General features: G+C 45.3%; 1 protein-coding gene across 1 annotated transcript in view; it reads right to left on the bottom strand.

Annotated features, from left to right (window-relative positions):
- Positions 1-715: 715 nt before the first annotated feature.
- Positions 716-17810, bottom strand: part of BEAN1 (brain expressed associated with NEDD4 1) — a 32136-nt gene continuing 15041 nt past the window's right edge. The window contains exons 3-5 of the mRNA XM_040410590.1: positions 12197-12403; positions 11863-11989; positions 716-2027 (exon numbers count right to left, since the gene is read on the bottom strand). Coding sequence (XP_040266524.1) covers positions 1709-2027; positions 11863-11989; positions 12197-12403 — 653 coding nt within the window. The 3' untranslated portion in view covers positions 716-1708. The remainder of the gene's footprint in view (positions 2028-11862; positions 11990-12196; positions 12404-17810) is intronic.

Raw genomic sequence — 17810 nt, 5'->3', positions numbered from 1 at the left:
CGTTGGTGCAGGTTGGTCTCTCGCTGCTGCAAATTAGCCTCCATGAGGGCCTTCACAACAGCCTCCATTTTGTCGTGGGGCATGGGTTGAAATACAGCTGGTTTGATGTACGACATACAACTGTGCCTAAAAATGCAAACCCAAAAATATATCGGCGTTCACGCCAGCCTCACTGCTCTTGCCCGCATCCTCCACCAATTGTGGGGATTCGCTCTGGTAGTTAGGACTAGCCGATGCAGTATAGAGGCAAAGTGCACAGTTCTTGAATCAAACAGCGGTGTTTATTCACACATTGGTGTATAACAAAATGCAGATAAGGTGTATCACAAAACGCAGGCGGCTTGGTGTTTGTTCACACACAAGGAAAGTCCATAAACAATAAAAGTAACCTTTTCTCCTCGGTGTTAATTCACACCCTGTTAGCCGTTCAGCCTCATAAAGTCCATAGGCGGCCTGTTGACCTTTAGAGGGGCCTGAGTCCCCCAGCCCGGCTCAAACCTCAAATCCCGGCACAGCCCTCAGTTCACAGCACACAGACTCCTGAGCTCCACTGTCAGACGAAAGTAAATCCACCACACCTGGCAGTGCTGGCTGGTTTTTATGCCTGGCAAAACCTGGCCTGGAACATGGGGAGTAGTCACCCACCCAGCACTTTGACTACTCCCAGTAAGAGCCGTCCCGGATCAGCTATAACAGCCATGCTAAATCTTTAGGTGTCAATTAGCAATAGCTGCTGCTGACACATGAAATACCGGCTCTTACTTCACCGAGGCCAGGAACCTCGGTGACACTTACCTTCCATCCACGATGATTCCAGGTACCTTCTTACAATGATGACTGTGTATGTGTATAAGATGGCTGTGTAGGTGTATACAATGACTGTAAGTACATGGGCATAACTACAACAATATTAATCATAGCACTTGCTTTGGGAGACAGAGGTTGGGGGCCCTATCGGGTGCAGGAACATTGTACCTTTTTGTAGGGAATAACAATATGGTGGCTTTTTGCTATAATGTGGGTTTTTTAATATATGGTGCTATTATACATACCTTTAATTATTTCTACGTATGTCACTGTTTTAATTTTCTTACACTAGTTGGTTGGGGCCCCATCTTATTTTGCTATGGGGCCCTGTGAATCACAGTTATGCTCCTGGAAGATGATTTTATATGTGTACATGAGGGTTGTCTAGGTGTATTGGATGACTATATATGTATATGATGGCTGTGTAGGTGTATAGGATGACTATATATGCATATAATTTATGACATCAGATGGCCATATACAAGACATGACTGTATATGTACAGTATATGATGACTGTATGGGTGTATAGGATGAATATATATGTATATGATGACTGTATGGAATGATTTTTTTGTATGTATATGATGGTTGTGTAGGTGTATAGGATGACTGTACATGTACACGATGGCTGTGTATGACTATAAGATGGCCATATACGAATATATGTTGCCTGTATAGGTGTATGCGATGAATATGTAGTAGGTGCAGTAGGAGACAGATACGGTTCTTATTAGCCCTCATTAAGGTGTAATAACATTTCCTTATAAAACTATTGCACTTGCTTATTGCTAGATATAAACTAATTGCACTTCTCCAATCAAACACAAGGTCACACTGACATATAGTTGATGCTTAAGACAATTTCTTGCTCCCAATGGAACAGACAAGAGAGAACGCTACTAAGCATATTGCCAGGTCACGTTTCCTTCTGACACAAGGATGCCTGGAGACGAGACGTCTTTAAGTATGTCCATTGGTATTATAGGGAGGTGAAGACTTCTCTTGGCCATAGTTTGGACTGGTACAAAAGGTTGTAGGTCAATGGTAGACAAGGGCAAGGAGACCTGGGCATGTTCTGTGCTACTTTGTGAACTCAGCGGCATCTCTTCACCAAGTGATAATGCCCTTCTAAGATGTGGGTCTTCTAAGGAGTACGGTGGAGGATCATCTTCTGGGAGGTATACTTCAGAGGTTCCTGGCCCAACACAGTCTTCATAGCTAGAGGAAAAGATTGACACATTGGAACATGATGTTTCTTAGGACGGTTCTTCAGATTTATTGACCACTCAGTAGAGTTTGAAAAGGCAAAAGTGGATCAAGTAAGAAAAGTAATAACTCGTTTGGTTGTCAGGAGGTAGAGCATGATCTGCACTAGACTGTTGTCAAGGCTGCCATTAGGGAAGTACAGGTGGTACTGCCTTCAGGGGCCTAGCCATGTGAGGGGCCTACTAAGCCATATGCCACCAGAATTAAATGATCATAGTGACATGTCAAACGTTTTGACCAATGGGAGTACACGTGTTGAGACCCCCATGGATCACTAATACCAAGGGGCAGAAGTGCTCTTTGCCCCTTTGGTTCTGATCATCCATGCTTAGCTCTACTCGGAGAGTGGAGTGAGTGGTGTACAAGCTCATAGTCTTCTTATGAATCCCTCAAGCAGAGCTTATCATAGTGAAAGGGTCACAGTGCTGAGGGCTTCTGTCCCTTTGTTGTAGTGATCGATGAGGGTCTGAGCACCTGGACCCCCACTGGTCAAAACTTCTGGCATGTTTTTTTAAAATAAAATGATAGATACCCTTTAAATTATATACTGGCTGCCAGCAGCCACCACTAGGTGGAGCTTGCGACTCTGCAGAAGACAGTTTTATAACTAAGTTCAGTAAAGCTGTATAAATCAACTTCGTTGTGGTGGCTGAAGGTGGCAAAAATAAAGTTTTAAAAGGGTATTCCCATCTCAGACATTTATGGCACATCCATAAGCATTCCCGGCTGTTTCTGTAACCCCCAAAGAAGTGAATGGGCTGTGTGACCATGCATGGCCATCTTTCCAGTCTTTCTCCACCTCATCATTCGAAAGAAGGGTCAACATACAGTAGATCACATTAGGTCCCATAAATATCTGACATGGGGAGAGAAGTGGGAGATTTAGGTCTGATACCTATATTATAACACGCCCAAGACAGAGATGTTTAAAACCATGAAGAATTGATACGTAAGGTATAGTAGAACCCTCTGTATGGCAGAGATGCAGCCCTCGCCTTTCTGCTGATGATCCTGCTGCAGATCTCTGTCTGCAGCCTCCAGCAGATGGACAGTAAATTCGGAGCTGAAGCTATCCAGGACAGGCATCTAAAAGCAATTAGGATGTTGTGTGTCTGAAATATGCTGCAGGATAATACGGGAGCTGATTACTTTGTGTCGGCAGATGCTCCACAGATTCAGCGAAACTAATAAAGATGCCTGTTTCTCACTGAGTAAATGTCTGCTGAACAAACAGCTCTTCACGTCAGACTGATGAACTGAGGACCATGACTGCCGGAGGCAGGAAGGAGAACACATCTGTCTCCATCAATGACATGGCGAGATGTTCTTAATGGGTTTAGGAAATGCAGCTCCTCCCTCTACTGAAAGATGGAAGGATGAACATGTCATAGAACCCCAAAGATAAAATAATATTGTCCCCAAAAGCTCCCCAAACCTATGGACATCTTTGGGGCAATTTTTTATGATTGTATTTTACTCATTTGAGGCTAAAATAATTTTTTTAATTGGACTTTTTGTGAAGCCTTATTTCTGATCTCCTGACCTCATAAACACTCATTATAGCTAAGCTTATCAAACTATTCAGAATATGGCTTAAAGGGTTTCTATCACTTCGTATGCCATAATTAGCTCTCAGACACTAGCGATCCGCTAGTGTCTGCTCTGGCCAACCATCCTAATATAAGAGCTTTTTGGGCAGCCGTTTTGCAAAAAAAATAACTTTTATAAATATGCTAATGAGCCTCTAGGTGCTATGTGGGCGTCATTAGCACCTAGAGGCTTCATCTACCTTCATACACAGCCACCGCCCAGCGCGTCCCTCCAGCCCACCCATCTCCTGATGAATGCGATCCTCCGTGTGACGCAACGGACGAATTCTCGCGCATGCGCCGTGCGCGGCTGTATTCGGCGCATGCGCAGAGAATGTCTGACCGCTTCCCTGCTCAGACATCTCCACTACGCCTGTTCCTTGGAGCACTATGACGTCATCGGCGCAGGCGCAGTGGAGATGTCTGAGCAGGGAAGCGGTCAGACATTCTCTGCGCATGCGCCGAATACAGCCGCGCACGGCGCATGCGCGAGAATTCGTCCGTTGCGTCACACGGAGGATCACATTCATCAGGAGATGGGCGGGCTGGAGGGACGCGCTGGGCGGTGGCTGTGTATGAAGGCAGACGGAGCCTCTAGGTGCTAATGACGCCCACATAGCACCTAGAGGCTCATTAGCATATTTATAAAAGTTATTTTTTTAGCAAAACGGCTGCCCAAAAAGCTCTTATATTAGGATGGTTGGCCAGAGCAGACACTAGCGGATCGCTAGTGTCTGAGAGCTAATTATGGCATACGAAGTGATAGAAACCCTTTAAGGGGTTTAGGTCCAGGATTAGAAAAACTTGACTGATTTCTTCCAAAAACAGCACCACCCTTGTCCATGGGTTGTATTTGGTATTGCAGCTCATCTCCATTGGAGTCAATGGGGCGCAGCTGCAATAACACACAAAACCTGTGGCCAGAAGTAGTACTGTTTTTTGGAAGAAAGTGGCTGTATTATTCTAATCCTAGACAACCTCTTTAAATGAGCGTTAGGAGATCAGACATAAGGCTTCACATGATCTGTCAGCTGACGGGACTCAGAAGGGACAGTCTGTACAGCAGCAATGACACAATATCTGTACTATATCAAGTAGCGATATTTTCTAATGGCTTCTATATGCAACTAACCAGTTTGACTTTGGGCTAAACCTAAGGACATTATCCTGGCGATCCCCTGGTATTCAACCTTTAACCTTTATACGGGGATCTGGACTTCGCTGAAGGGAGCCAACCAGGCCGCTACCTCCTGGAGTAGTCCTGGGGTAGTTGGCAGCTGACCCACAGAGGTCAGAGACACCAGTGCGAAGCAGCAAAGGTTAAGGCAATACTCATAATCAGGAAACAGGCCGAAGTCAGGGCAGGCAAAGTATGAGCAAATCCGTAAAACAGGTCCAAGGTCTGGGCAGGCAACAATTAGTCAGAATGGAGAACGTGCATGGTCAGGTCAGGGCAGGCAGCGGAGATTCAGTATAGTCAGTCAGGCAAGGGGTTCAGTACAAGGTCAGAGTAACAAATTACACAGTACTTTTGCTGGTAGACTAGGAACTAGATACCTAAGCTTAGTCACCCTTGTCTTGGGGAGGCTGCCCTCTATACCAGTGTTCTGGCCCTTTAAGAAGCCAAGAGCCCAGAAGGCCTCATCTGACATACGTAGGCAAAGCCTGCAGAACCAAGCAGGATGCTAGTGTCCGGGAGCGCCGGCGGCAGAAGAGTGGAACACAGCAGGGAGATGGGGGTGTGAAGTGTGGTGTCTATGCCGGCAGGGCGGAGGTGTGCATGGAATGCTGGTGTGAGAACAATAGCGGCCAACAGTAGGCTATAGGCGCCATTTTATAGATCCATACAACATGGTCATATACAAATACAAGAGACCTAACGCTGGAAATGCAACCAACAATGAGGCAAGAATCCAGCTGTGCATGAAGAATGAGGAGAAGGTGATCAATCACTTTGGTCATCGCTCTCTGTACTCAGCTATAGCAAATGGTCTCAAATTTGCAGGGACTGTCTTTTATAGACCTACCAAATTTAGGCTTCCCCAGGCTTTAATGCCCCAAATTTACTAACAAGAATGTTAGCAAGAATGCATAGAGAATTAATGGAGCGGCAGCACATATTCTCTATCTGCCACTCAATTAAAACGGGGAGCAGGGACCTCTTTTGGCGATAGGGGTTAAGTTCAGTCATCACATGAGAAAGTGGCCAATCCTCGGAGGCCCAATGACTACTGTATGTCTATATATAAAGCTGCTAACCATCTGACTCCTATGTTCTTTGAGGCCTGGACCAAGACTGGTGATGTCACCAGTGACATCCAGCCTCGGACTGGCCCACCAGATTACCAGAGGTTCCTCCCGTAGAACCAGGTTCTGATACCATAGTGGGCTCCAAAGGTCCAGAGAAAAAAAAACATTTGGAGCTGCCATTGGAGACAATAAATTACCACTAGGGTCTATTTCTTTGAATCAATACTTATTAGACTTTATTGATGATATGGGGGTTGGGCCCCAGGAATAATTTTCTCTGGTGGGCCCAAAGAACCCCAGTTCAATCCTAGTGACATCAATGAGGTCAGATGTTCAAGCTGAGGGACAAAACTTATCTGTAGGAATCCCTGTTATCTTCCTCAACCTGACGCTGTGAATGGACCTCCATCTGACAGGGGCCCCTAAGTTACTTGGCTATTGATCACAGTTCCATCCTTTGTACCTGTTCCTCTTCTACTTTGAAGGCTTCACTATGGAGATGATTATCTCTATTAAGGTCATTGTACCTACCATTTTTCCATTCACCCTATCATTAGGTTAATGTAACTGGCTGTACTCAACCGTCAAACTCCCTCCTATAATAAATCCTGTGACCTCCTAACTGAAGCTAAATTCACCGTGAAGGTCAACAAGAACTATCGTGTCTGAGCGTCTCATCTTCCCCTGTCCATTTCACATTAAATAAAGCAGAATACCAACCACACCGGGATTTCATTCATTCTCTTAATAGGACGTATTAGCATGATGTCCATTTATCCTGCCTGTCAGCTGTAATTTACTTATAAGCTCCTTCTCCGACTCATTGAACGATAAAAAAAAATAATCGAATGCACTATTTATTCCAAATGTAATTAGAAAAAAAAAACGTAAAAAAAATGGTTAAAGGCAATGGCCAAGAAACTGAGTAGAGGTTAAGTCAATTAATTAGACAATTAGCATCCTGATATCTACCTGCACCAGTCAACGTCAGGACCACAATAGATGGAGGATGCCTCCTGGTAGATGTTGAGTCTTACCGGTCATTCTGGACAGTTTATTAGCAAAGAGTAGACAGTAGGGATGGCACATGTGTTATACTGGGTTATACACTCCTGGACAGAAAATACCGCACCCAGACAGAAATATCAGATTGCTACAAAACTCGGCATGCAGTTACGTCTCAGGCAGATATGTAAATAATCACAGGTGTGGTTTGATTAGAAACTGTGTCTTTCCACAACAGGGCGTAAAAGTGGTCCCCCCACTGACCTATAAAAAGGCTCTCAGAGGCTAATTTTGGATAGTGTACGTCTCGGTGAGAGATTGATGACTGCTAGACGTGCCTCTATGACGCACTTGAAGACATTTTGCCCAGTTGACAGACTTTGAGAGGGGGCGCATCATTGGACTGAGAAGAGCAGGATGGTTGTTTTGAAAAACTGCCCGTCACCTAGGCCGTTGTGACCTAGCTGTGAGGAGCTCTGGTTATGTGAGGATATGGTGAACAGGCTTCTGACAGACCACCAGTAGAAAGGATAATTTGATCCTCCGAAAAGCACAAGGGTGGCACCCTGTCTCGGTCCTGGACCATGTCCAGGTGCTTAGCAGAAGAAAATTATTGCTGTTGTCAGCCATCCAGCATCGCATTAGTTTGCAGTGTTGTCATGAACGAGAAACCTGGACTGCTATGAACTGGAACCATATTGTGTTAAGCGATAAATCCAGGTTCTGTTTAGGATGTCATAGCAGTTAGTTTGAGTATGGAGACCTGGTGGTGAGGGCTTCAATCCTGCCTTTGCTGTGGAGCAGCACATTGTCCCAACTGCTGGTGTGATGATGTGCAGAGCCATCGCATACGACAGTCGGTCACCTCTAGTAGTGATACGAGGGACACTAACAGCTCAGCAATATGTGCAGGACATCCTGCTACCACATGTGTTCCTCTCATGGCAGGGCTTTCACCTGGTATATTTCAGCAGGATAATGCTCGCTCACATAGCAGGGGTTTCCCAGGAATGTCTCCTCCAGATTACACTTCCTGGCTGCTCGGTCGCCAGATTTATCGCCAATCAAGCTTTTATGGGACCAGCTGGGTTGCAAGCTTCACCAACCTACAAGTGTGCGGGAACTACAGGCCCAGCTGCAACATCTGTGAGAAAATTTCAGAACCTGTATGCCTCCATGTCCAACTGTATCTCATCTTATATCCAGACTAGAGGCTGTATCTCCTCTTGTATCCAGGCTAGTCGCCGTATCTCATCTTGTATCCAGGCTAGAGGCCATATCTCATATTTTATCCAGGCTAGAGGCCGTATCTCATTTTGTATCCAGGCTAGAGGTTGTATCCCATCTTGTATCCAGGCTAGAGGCTGAATCTCATCTTGTACCCAGGCTACAGGCCGTATCTCCTCTTTTATCCAGGCTAGAGGCCATATCTCATCTATTATCTAGGCTAGAGGCCGTATCTCCTCTTGTTTCCAGGCTAGATGTCGTATCTCATCTTGTATCCAGGCTAGCAGCCATATCTCATCTTGTATCCAGGCTAGAGGCCATATCTCCTCTTGGATCCAGGCTAGAGGTCGTATCCCATCTTGTATCCAAGCTAGAGGCCATATCTCATCTTTTATCCAGGCTAGAGGCCGGATCTCATCTTGTATCCAGGCTAGAGGCCATATCTTATCTTTTATGCAGGCTAGAGGCCGTATCTCCTCTTGTATCCAGGCTAGAGGCCATATCTCATCTTGTATCCAGCATAGAGGCCATATCTCATCTTGTATCCAGGCTAGAGGCCACATCTCATCTTTTATTCAGGCTAGAGGCCGTATCTTATTTTGTATCCAGGCTACAGGCCGTATCTTATTTTGTATCCAGGCTACAGGCCGTATCTCCTCTTGTATCCAGGCTAGAGGCTGTATCTCCTCTTGTATCCAGGCTAGAGGCTGTATCTTTTCTTGTATCCAGGCTAGAGGCCATATCTCTTCTTGTGTCCAGAATAGAGGCTGTGTCTCATCTTGTATCCAGGTTAGAGGCTGTATCTCATCTTGTTTACAGGCTACAGGCTGTATCTCATCTTGTATCTAGGCTACAGGCCGTACCTCTTTTTGTATCCAGGCTAGAGGCCGTATCTCATCTTGTAACCAGGCTAGATGCCGGATCTCATCTTGTATCCAGGCTAGAGGCCGGATCTCATCTTGTATCCAGGCTAGAGGCCGGATCTCATCTTGTATCCAGGCTAGAGGCCTGATCTCATCTTGTATCCAGGCTAGAGGCCGGATCTCATCTTGTATCCAGGCTAGAGGCCTGATCTCATCTTGTATCCAGGCTAGAGGCCGGATCTCATCTTGTATCCAGGCTAGAGGCCGGATCTCATCTTGTATCCAGGCTAGAGGTGCCCTTTCAATACAATTGTAGTTTTCCCAAATAAACGTATCCTTTTGCTCTAATATTGTATTCACTTACATTGATCACCTTTACATCCATACACAGAAAATTTCTTTCCATTCCATCAACTCCTTTTTGGTGCCTTATTTTTATTTTTTGTCAGTGGATGTACTTAGAGAATCAGAGGATCATCTGGTGGGCCCAGGCTCTGATACCATAATGGGCCCTAAAGATCTAGGGAAAAAAACATTTTGCTGTCTTTGGAGCCAATCACTTGCCACTAGGGTCTATTTCTGTAATTCAATATCCATTAAACTTCATTAATGATACAGGGGTTGGGCCTCAAGAATAATTTTCTCCGGTTGGCCCCAGAAACTTTAGTTCGACACTGTTGGTACTCCCCCATCTACCAAATGCAATTTATATTACTGGCATGGCAAGGGCGTCTGAATGCAGTAACAATGGTAAGACATATGACATCCTTTAAACTCTATGGCTGCAACTGGCCCAGACTTTATGGTCATAAATCCACTATAGAACCTTAAAGGCTAGGGACACCTTTGACAAGAAAAAAAATGTCACAGCTTTTTATGTTAGTCGTTACCTTGAGTGAAAAGCTTGCCCTAGATTTTTAGTCTGCAATCTTGATTCCTTCTTTCAATTTCATTTTCAGATCCAGTTTGTAACTTGCTCCTAGTTCCCATGTTGGGTGCCCTCGCTGTAAAACATGCTGGATGTAAGGTCAGTGTGTCCAGGGTGCTGCTGTCTTCATTAGCTCTTATGTATCAGCACAGCTTCATTCCTATACTGCTTCCCTGTTCTATGAGATCCTCTCACTGCTGACAGTTGCTGATGCTGAGAAGTGGGTACTCTGCTTTCTCATTACTCTTGTACAAAGCCTATGAGATTTTCCTCGTGTAAACTGCCTTGTGTGTGTTTTCCTTCCTGTCTACAGCCAGAGATTCAGAAACACCAGCAGCTCGGTGAAAGTCTTAGGCCCCTTTCACACGGGCGAGTATTCCGCGCGGATGCGATGCGTGAGTTGAACGCATTGCACCCGCACTGAATCCTGACCCATTCATTTCTATGGGGCTGTGCACACGAGCTGTGATTTTCACGCATCACTTGTGCGTTGCGTGAAAATCGCAGCATGCTCCTCTTTGTGCGTTTTTTTACGTAACGCAGGCCCCATAGAAATGAATGGGGTTGCGTGAAAATCGCAAGCATCCGCAAGCAAGTGCGGATGCAGTGCGATTTTCACGCATGGTTGCTAGGAGACGATCAGGATGGAGACCCGATCATTATTATTTTCCCTTATAACATGGTTATAAGGGAAAATAATAGCATTCTGAATACAGAATAGGGCTGGAGGGGTTAAAAAAAATAATTAAACTCACCTTAATCCACTTGATCGCGCAGCCCGACTTCTCTTCTGTCTTCTTTGCTGTGTGCAGGAAAAAGACCTGTAGTGACGTCACTCCGGTCATCACATGATCCATCACCATGGTAAAAGATCATGTGACGGACCATGTGATGACCGGAGTGACGTCACCACAGGTCCTTTTCCTGCACACAGCAAAGAAGACAGAAGAGAAGCCGGGCTGCGTGATCAAGTGGATTAAGGTGAGTTTAATTATTATAAAAAAAAATTTAACCCCTCCAGCCCTATTTTACTATGCATTCTGTATTCAGAATGCTATTATTTTCCCTCATAACCATGTTATAAGGGAAAATAATAATGATCGGGTCTCCATCCCGATCGTCTCCTAGCAACCGTGCGTGAAAATCGCACCGCATCCGCACTTGCTTGCGGATGCTTGAGATTTTCACGCAACCCCATTCATTTCTATGGGGCCTGCGTTGCGTGAAAAACTCACAAAGAGGAGCAGGCTGCGATTTTCACGCAACGCACAAGTGATGCGCGAAAATCACCGCTCGTTTGCACAGCCCCATAGAAATGAATGGGTCAGGATTCAGTGCGGGTGCAATGCGTTCAACTCACGCATCGCATCCGCGCGGAAATCTCGCCCGTGTGAAAGGGGCCTTAGAGATAGCAGCAGGGAGGGGGAGGAGTTTCTGCACTGCAGATGTGGGGGGAAAGGATCCACGGAGGCCAGCTCACATGGGCTGTAGACAAGGAAGAAAGCATGCACAAGGCGATTTGCAGGAGTAGAATCCTGCAGAAGCAAACTGGTGGAACATTTTGGATGAAGATCATTTACAAAGTTGTTTAATTTTGCATTCAAGAGGCAAATGTGCAATAAGTAAAAAGCAGTGCAAAGGTGTCCGTAGCTTTTAAAGCTCCTGCTAGACTCGTGGCTGGAGAACATCCATCTACCAGATGTGGCACCTTATCTGATATGGATTTGTATTCCAGAGGTTGTCCATATCATACGATGGTCTACCCATAGAATTAATGACAGATATTAATTACATAATTGCCATCATTAACAGCTGTGCAGGTTGGACTTGCTCAGGATTATTAGAGGGGCTGCTGATATGGTTCTTGATAATACTCTTGGCAAATGATATTTGATGGTTTATTTAAGGAGACTACTTTTCCTTACCATGGTGGATAATCTGGATAGGAAGTGCTAAGCTCTAGGTATGAGCCATACTCTAAGGCTGGAGACATGTCCCCTGTACAAACAGACCTCAAGTCTCCGAAGGAAGATGTTGCATAGGAGATCCCATCTGTAAAACATGGCATAAGAAGTAGTGACTATAGATGTCCACTTGGCCCAGTCTGAGACATCAAACTGAACAGTAGCTATGTCACCTTGTGGAGGCGCAATGCCAACCGATGACCTGCCCATTATCAGTTAGGTGAGATATCAGGTAATCCTTACATACTGTATACCTCCACAATACACTTTATAAAATGTATATGTTTTAGCTTACCATAACTTGGATTCTCAAGACGCCAGTTTCTGTCTCCTCCATCCTTCCTTAGGCTTCCAATGATGATGGTAACACAGGAAAGAAAAAGAACCAGTCCAATTACAATCCCAGCCACAACCAGTGGGGAGACTAGAAGAGCTGGGTCATGGCTGCTTCGGATGTAACCAAAATACTCCGGAAGAGGGTTACTGTGGTTTAGGTGGATTTCTGTAGGGAAAGATGAAGGTGGTTGAAGTTTGTATTGAGCTACCAGACCCTTTTGTCCTAACCAGAGGGATGTCCTGAAGCCTCAGAGGTGTTGGTCAGGTCTCCAGGTATATATGTAGGTCAAAATACTGTCTCCGGGATTACAGCTTACAAAGTGCACCCAAGTGCAAGTGCTAGATGTCTTATGTGCTATGTTGGGACAAATAATCCTTCAAACCATAGTTCCTTCCCATTCAGTTTGCATTGTGGTCAGCAGAACATCTCTTTAAATGAAGAGATGACGACAAACGATGATCAAGATGGGATCAACGACAAACGTGTATTTGATTGTTTGTTCTTTGATCGCTGAACTTGTTTACATGGGACAGTGATGAACAACTGTTCATTTGGGTGATTATTGTAAACGACTCTTAAAGGGATTGTCCCACAAAAAACATTCTACATCTTTCAAACCAAAAATGTTGTATAGCCATTGAGCTAGTCAATAAAATGTTTCTGTATAGCGCCACCTGCTGTTTGTTCTCTTTCTTATATCTCTGTCCACCTCAGTAACAACACTGAGTTGGCCTCACATGCTCAGTTCCATCCTTCAACTGCCACCTGCTCTATCTACTCTTAGGAGCACTGACAGTTTTGGGAAGAGAGCTGAAGCAGAATGGATACGCCTCCTGAGCTTTGACAGGGAGAGAGCTGCAGCAGAAAGGACACACCTCCTGAGCTTTGACAGGGAGAGAGCTGCAGCAGAAAGGACACACCTCCTGAGCTTTGACAGGGAGAGAGCTGCAGCAGAAAGGACACACCTCCTGAGCTTTGACAGGGAGAGAGCTGCAGCAGAATGGACACGCCTCCTGAGCTTTGACAGGGAGAGAGCTGCAGTAGAAAGGACACGCCTCCTGAGCTTTGACAGGGAGAGAGCTGCAGCAGAATGGACACGCCTCCTGAGCTTTGACAGAGAGAGAGCTGCAGTAGAAAGGATACACCTCCTGAGCTTTGACAGGGAGAGAGCTGCAGCAGAATGGACACGCCTCCTGAGCTTTGACAGGGAGAGAGCTGCAGCAGAATGGACACGCCTCCTGAGCTTTGACAGGGAGAGAGCTGCAGCAGAATGGACACGCCTCCTGAGCCTTGACAGGGAGAGAGCTGCAGCAGAATGGACATGCCTCCTGAGCCTTGACAGGGAGAGAGTTGCAGCAGAATGGATACGCTGCCTGAGCTGTGATAAGGAGAAAGGCCAAAGGAAAAAGGACAAAGCCCCTGAGCTATTTACCCCCAAAGCTATGATCATACACTATGCTGCCAATTAAATGCAATACATGTGCAAGTACCACCTACAGACGAGTGTACCCCCTTGGCTACAAGATCCTTAGGTCCTGAACTTAGAATAAAGATAACTCCCTGGTGTATGAAACCTATGGCAAATAATATGTCCTCCACCTACAAATTAATAGAATTCCACCAGGTCCTTGTCTGATGGCGACAGTGATCCCAATGTATGGCTTTCCAGGTGGTTCAACACTACAATGTCCTGCATGCTTTGTGCGGGCATGTGAAGGAGGTGAAACTGTGCAACCCCCTGGACATGACACTCCAGTGAGTGGTGTGCCCCATTCAGTCTTTACCAGGCACAATGCTGTACATTAAAGAGAAGTGAGTTGTAGGATCAGGCACAACAATCACCATGTGTACAGCCCTGTGCAACGTAAACCATGAAGGGGACGAGCCGCTCTTCATTCAGCTGGTGGGGGTGTGGGGAATTTAACCTCAACTGATCAGATATTACAGTCCTGGCAAACCCCGTCACACCTACAATACCCAGGGGTGGATGTACCACCATGCCAACCAAGCTAATGCTTGGTACTCTAGAGATCAGGGGCCCCCTGCTGGCCGCAAGCAGTTGGCTGAAAAAAACAAAAAACAAAAAACAAACAAAAGACTAAACCCATGGTTGGACGTACCATCTGTGTAGCCAGTTCAGCTGCAAAGGGGCCCAATGTAGAAGATGATCCCTTACAAGCAGTAGAGTTGTATCAGAAGTGCCCAGGCTGTACTGCTAAGCTGAGAGTGGGGCTTAGCAGTGTGATGGAGCAGAGCTTTGTGGTGTGACTAGGGCCACCAGACATAACTTTGTATGGTTCCCCAGAAATGCCAAATGTGCCCTTGACAATACCTACAAATTTGTATCCCTACACAGACCCAAAACCCCTCCAGAAACTAATGTGGAAACCTGTATATTTTATTCCTCATCATCCTGGACACATTTTCAATAACCCTTTCTAAGTCTCTACTTTCTACGGTTCTGTTATACACGTCTTTTTTGGCTTTCCTTTCAGACAGAGCAGCGTCTTCAGGCATGATAGAAAGATTCCTGATTGTTCCCGATTTAGAAATGTGTCCATCAAATATTTGAGTGACAGGTACATCAAGATTAGAAGGAACCTTGAGAGTTCAGTTTTGACCAGAGGTGGATATTTTTAATTGCTCCTTCCAGCACGGTGATAACCCCTTTCCTCGTTATTATCTGAAACTATTCATTCCTGAAGATAGTGATGTTTAAAGAGTGGCCTCAAGCTGGAGATGATCACGAGAAAGGAAGCCCAACTTCTAAATCAGCTTCCTGAAATCAAGTCTGGTGGAACCAAAAGTGATGCAACAACAAGGTCAAGATATCTACTAATTAATAATAAATCCCTTTTTTAAGGGGTTTTGTGTTAATAGATAAGAGCACAGAACATTTTTTAATGTCCCACCTATAGTAATTAGGTCCCCAATACAGAGCTGTAACTTGCAGCTTCTGGACCTCAATGCAAAATCTACCATGGGAGACTGATGTCTGCACCAGGGCAGCATGTGGCAGAAGTTTGATGACTCCATAGCCCTGTGTGAAAGGCTGAACTTGATGGATATGTCTTTTTTTTTGCAAGAGCTACCTGTCCAGACCTCCTCATAAACATGCGTGCTCGGTAGTGGTGAGTATAGACGTGAGGAGGACCCTCAAAATTAACTGGTACTTCTGGTACTGGTTACCACTGCCATTCTGTTAAAGAGGTTTTCCTGGATTTTCATATTGATGGACTATCCTCAGGATCAGCTGCTCAAAGAGGTTGTGGCACTCCTGGAGCGCTTAGGCCTCTTCCTCGCCCAGGTGATATAACGTTCATTGGTCACATGGCCTAGGTGCAGCTCAGTCCCATCGAAGTGAATGGGGCTGAGCTGTGATACCAAGCACATCCAATGGATAACGCTGTGCTTGGTAAGCTGCGAAGAGGCCATGGCGCTCATAGGAGCTCTGGTGAGTGCCGCAGCTTCCTCAAACAGTTGATCGGCGGGGGTGCTGAGAGTTGGACCCCCCACTGATCTCATATTGATAGCCTATCTTTATAATTTGACAATCCTGGAAAACCCCTTTAACTCCTTATGCTCCTGTAACGTTGGGCATGAGAATCCCAATAAATAATATTCAGTAAACCTGAGCAGGCCCCTTTTTCAAACCATGGCCAAACTCCATCAGCTCATCTCCCCACAACAACAACAAAAAAAGAAGTTTTGGACATACAGAAATCCACCCACGGTTGGACTGGCCCACCAGAATACCAGAGGATCCTCTGGGCCTGGCTTTGAACCAGGAGAAAATAAACCATTTGGAGTTGCCTTTGAAGCCATTCACTTGCCACTATGGCCTATTTGATTCAAAACCTATTGAACTTTATTGATGATATAGGGTCGGACCTCAAAAATAATTTCCTCTGATATGCCCAAGGAACCCTAGTCTGACCCTGAATCCACCATGATTATTTACCATGATATCAGCCAGAAGGGGCAGTCAGAAGACTCTCACACAAACCAGATTGTCCTTATTTTTGGAAAAAAATAAGGTCAACAGTTCTCGAAAGTTAAACTTCTCCTCATATCTCAGCATCCTGGACCTGTGAATGTATCAGGAATAAGGGTTAAAGCTGTTGTACCAAGTTATGTTGTAGTAAATTATCCACTAGTCACAGGATTGGGGATAACTAGCTGAATGCACTGGGACCTGAGAACGGGGGTCAATTTTCCCTGTTATGACGGAGTGGCAGGTCGTGCATGTGCACAGCCGCTCTATTCCTTCCTTATGGGAGCCCCGGAGCTAACCAAGTACAGCGCTTGGCTATCACTGGGTCACAGAGAATGAATGGAGGTGCAGAGTGCTTGCTTGACCCGCTGCTCCATTAGAACGGGGGAACAGGACCCACGTTCTCAGTATTGGTGGGTGCCCCAGTGGTCAGACCCACAATGATTAGCTACTTATTTATAACTTAAAAACTTGGCACAAACCCTTTAAAAAGTTGCAGAGAGCAACAAGTAGAATTTTTGGGACCAAGGGTCATCCCGGTGTTTGAGACATTCATGTTGTCACCGAGAAGTCTTTTTGGTCTTTCTTCACAGCGACTTTCCCCTTTGACTGGGATGTCTTTGCAATTATTTTTCTTGTACGCCAATTTCTTCTCATTTTAGAAGCCCATTTGGACATTACGAGTCATCGATAACGCAAATCCTTACACTTGTAATTTTTTCATGCCAGCTGCTAAGCGCCGCCATTAATTAATTCCATTATAAAATTACCCTACTAATTACGGGAAAAAAAAGCTTTTCTTGCTAGAAATACTCAGAGGGATGAGTTGGCATCTGCTGTCTTTTGCTGTCTTCTGCACCCTGGGAATTATCACATTAAGCTCCAAAACAAGTTTTAGCATGAAACCAATGCTGATTCAAGGTGATGAAGGAGGGGGCTGTGCGGGTCGAGATGGAGGGGAATCTATCTTGCTTATTGTGTGCTCGTCTTTTCCTAGTAATGGGTATTCTTCTCTGTGACCAATTTTTCTCGCTCACTTCTCGTTCCCCTTGACATTATTAGGGAGTGATTATAAAGAACAGAAAGACTTGTATTCATAATGCAAATTTCCAGTCTAGCATCACATTGGGGCATATACACATCCTAGGGAGGGTCCCCTGCTCTTAGATCCCCCGGTATGGACCAGCCTGTTAATACATTTAAAGAGACATACTCCCAGGTAGGGGTTGATCAGGCTGATTAATACAATACCTTTCTTTTGTCTGTATGCTAAAAAGCTGCAGAAGTATTTGCTTTTTTATTCCTATACAAATTAGCAACTTGGAGCACCAGGGGGCCTGGGATGAGTCCTTGGAGCACTGCTTTTTTAACACCCCTTGTGCTCTGCACCCTCCCCTCGATTGACAGGGCTAGATATCAGCATGCTGAGGGCAGAGCTGTGTCCTAGACATGTGGGCTAGCATGTACATATCGCTATAGCCTTACCATAATGAGCAGAGTGGATTTCTATGCTTAGAAAGCTAATATACATATTATTGCTTTATTTGCAGGCACAGTATATGATTATAATGAAACCAG

This window comes from Bufo bufo, chromosome 10 (genome assembly GCF_905171765.1).
Source record: "Bufo bufo chromosome 10, aBufBuf1.1, whole genome shotgun sequence".
Classification (NCBI taxonomy): Eukaryota; Metazoa; Chordata; class Amphibia; order Anura; family Bufonidae; genus Bufo; species Bufo bufo.
Note: the sequence above shows the minus strand (reverse complement) of the source record. Positions and strands in the feature narration are given on the sequence as shown.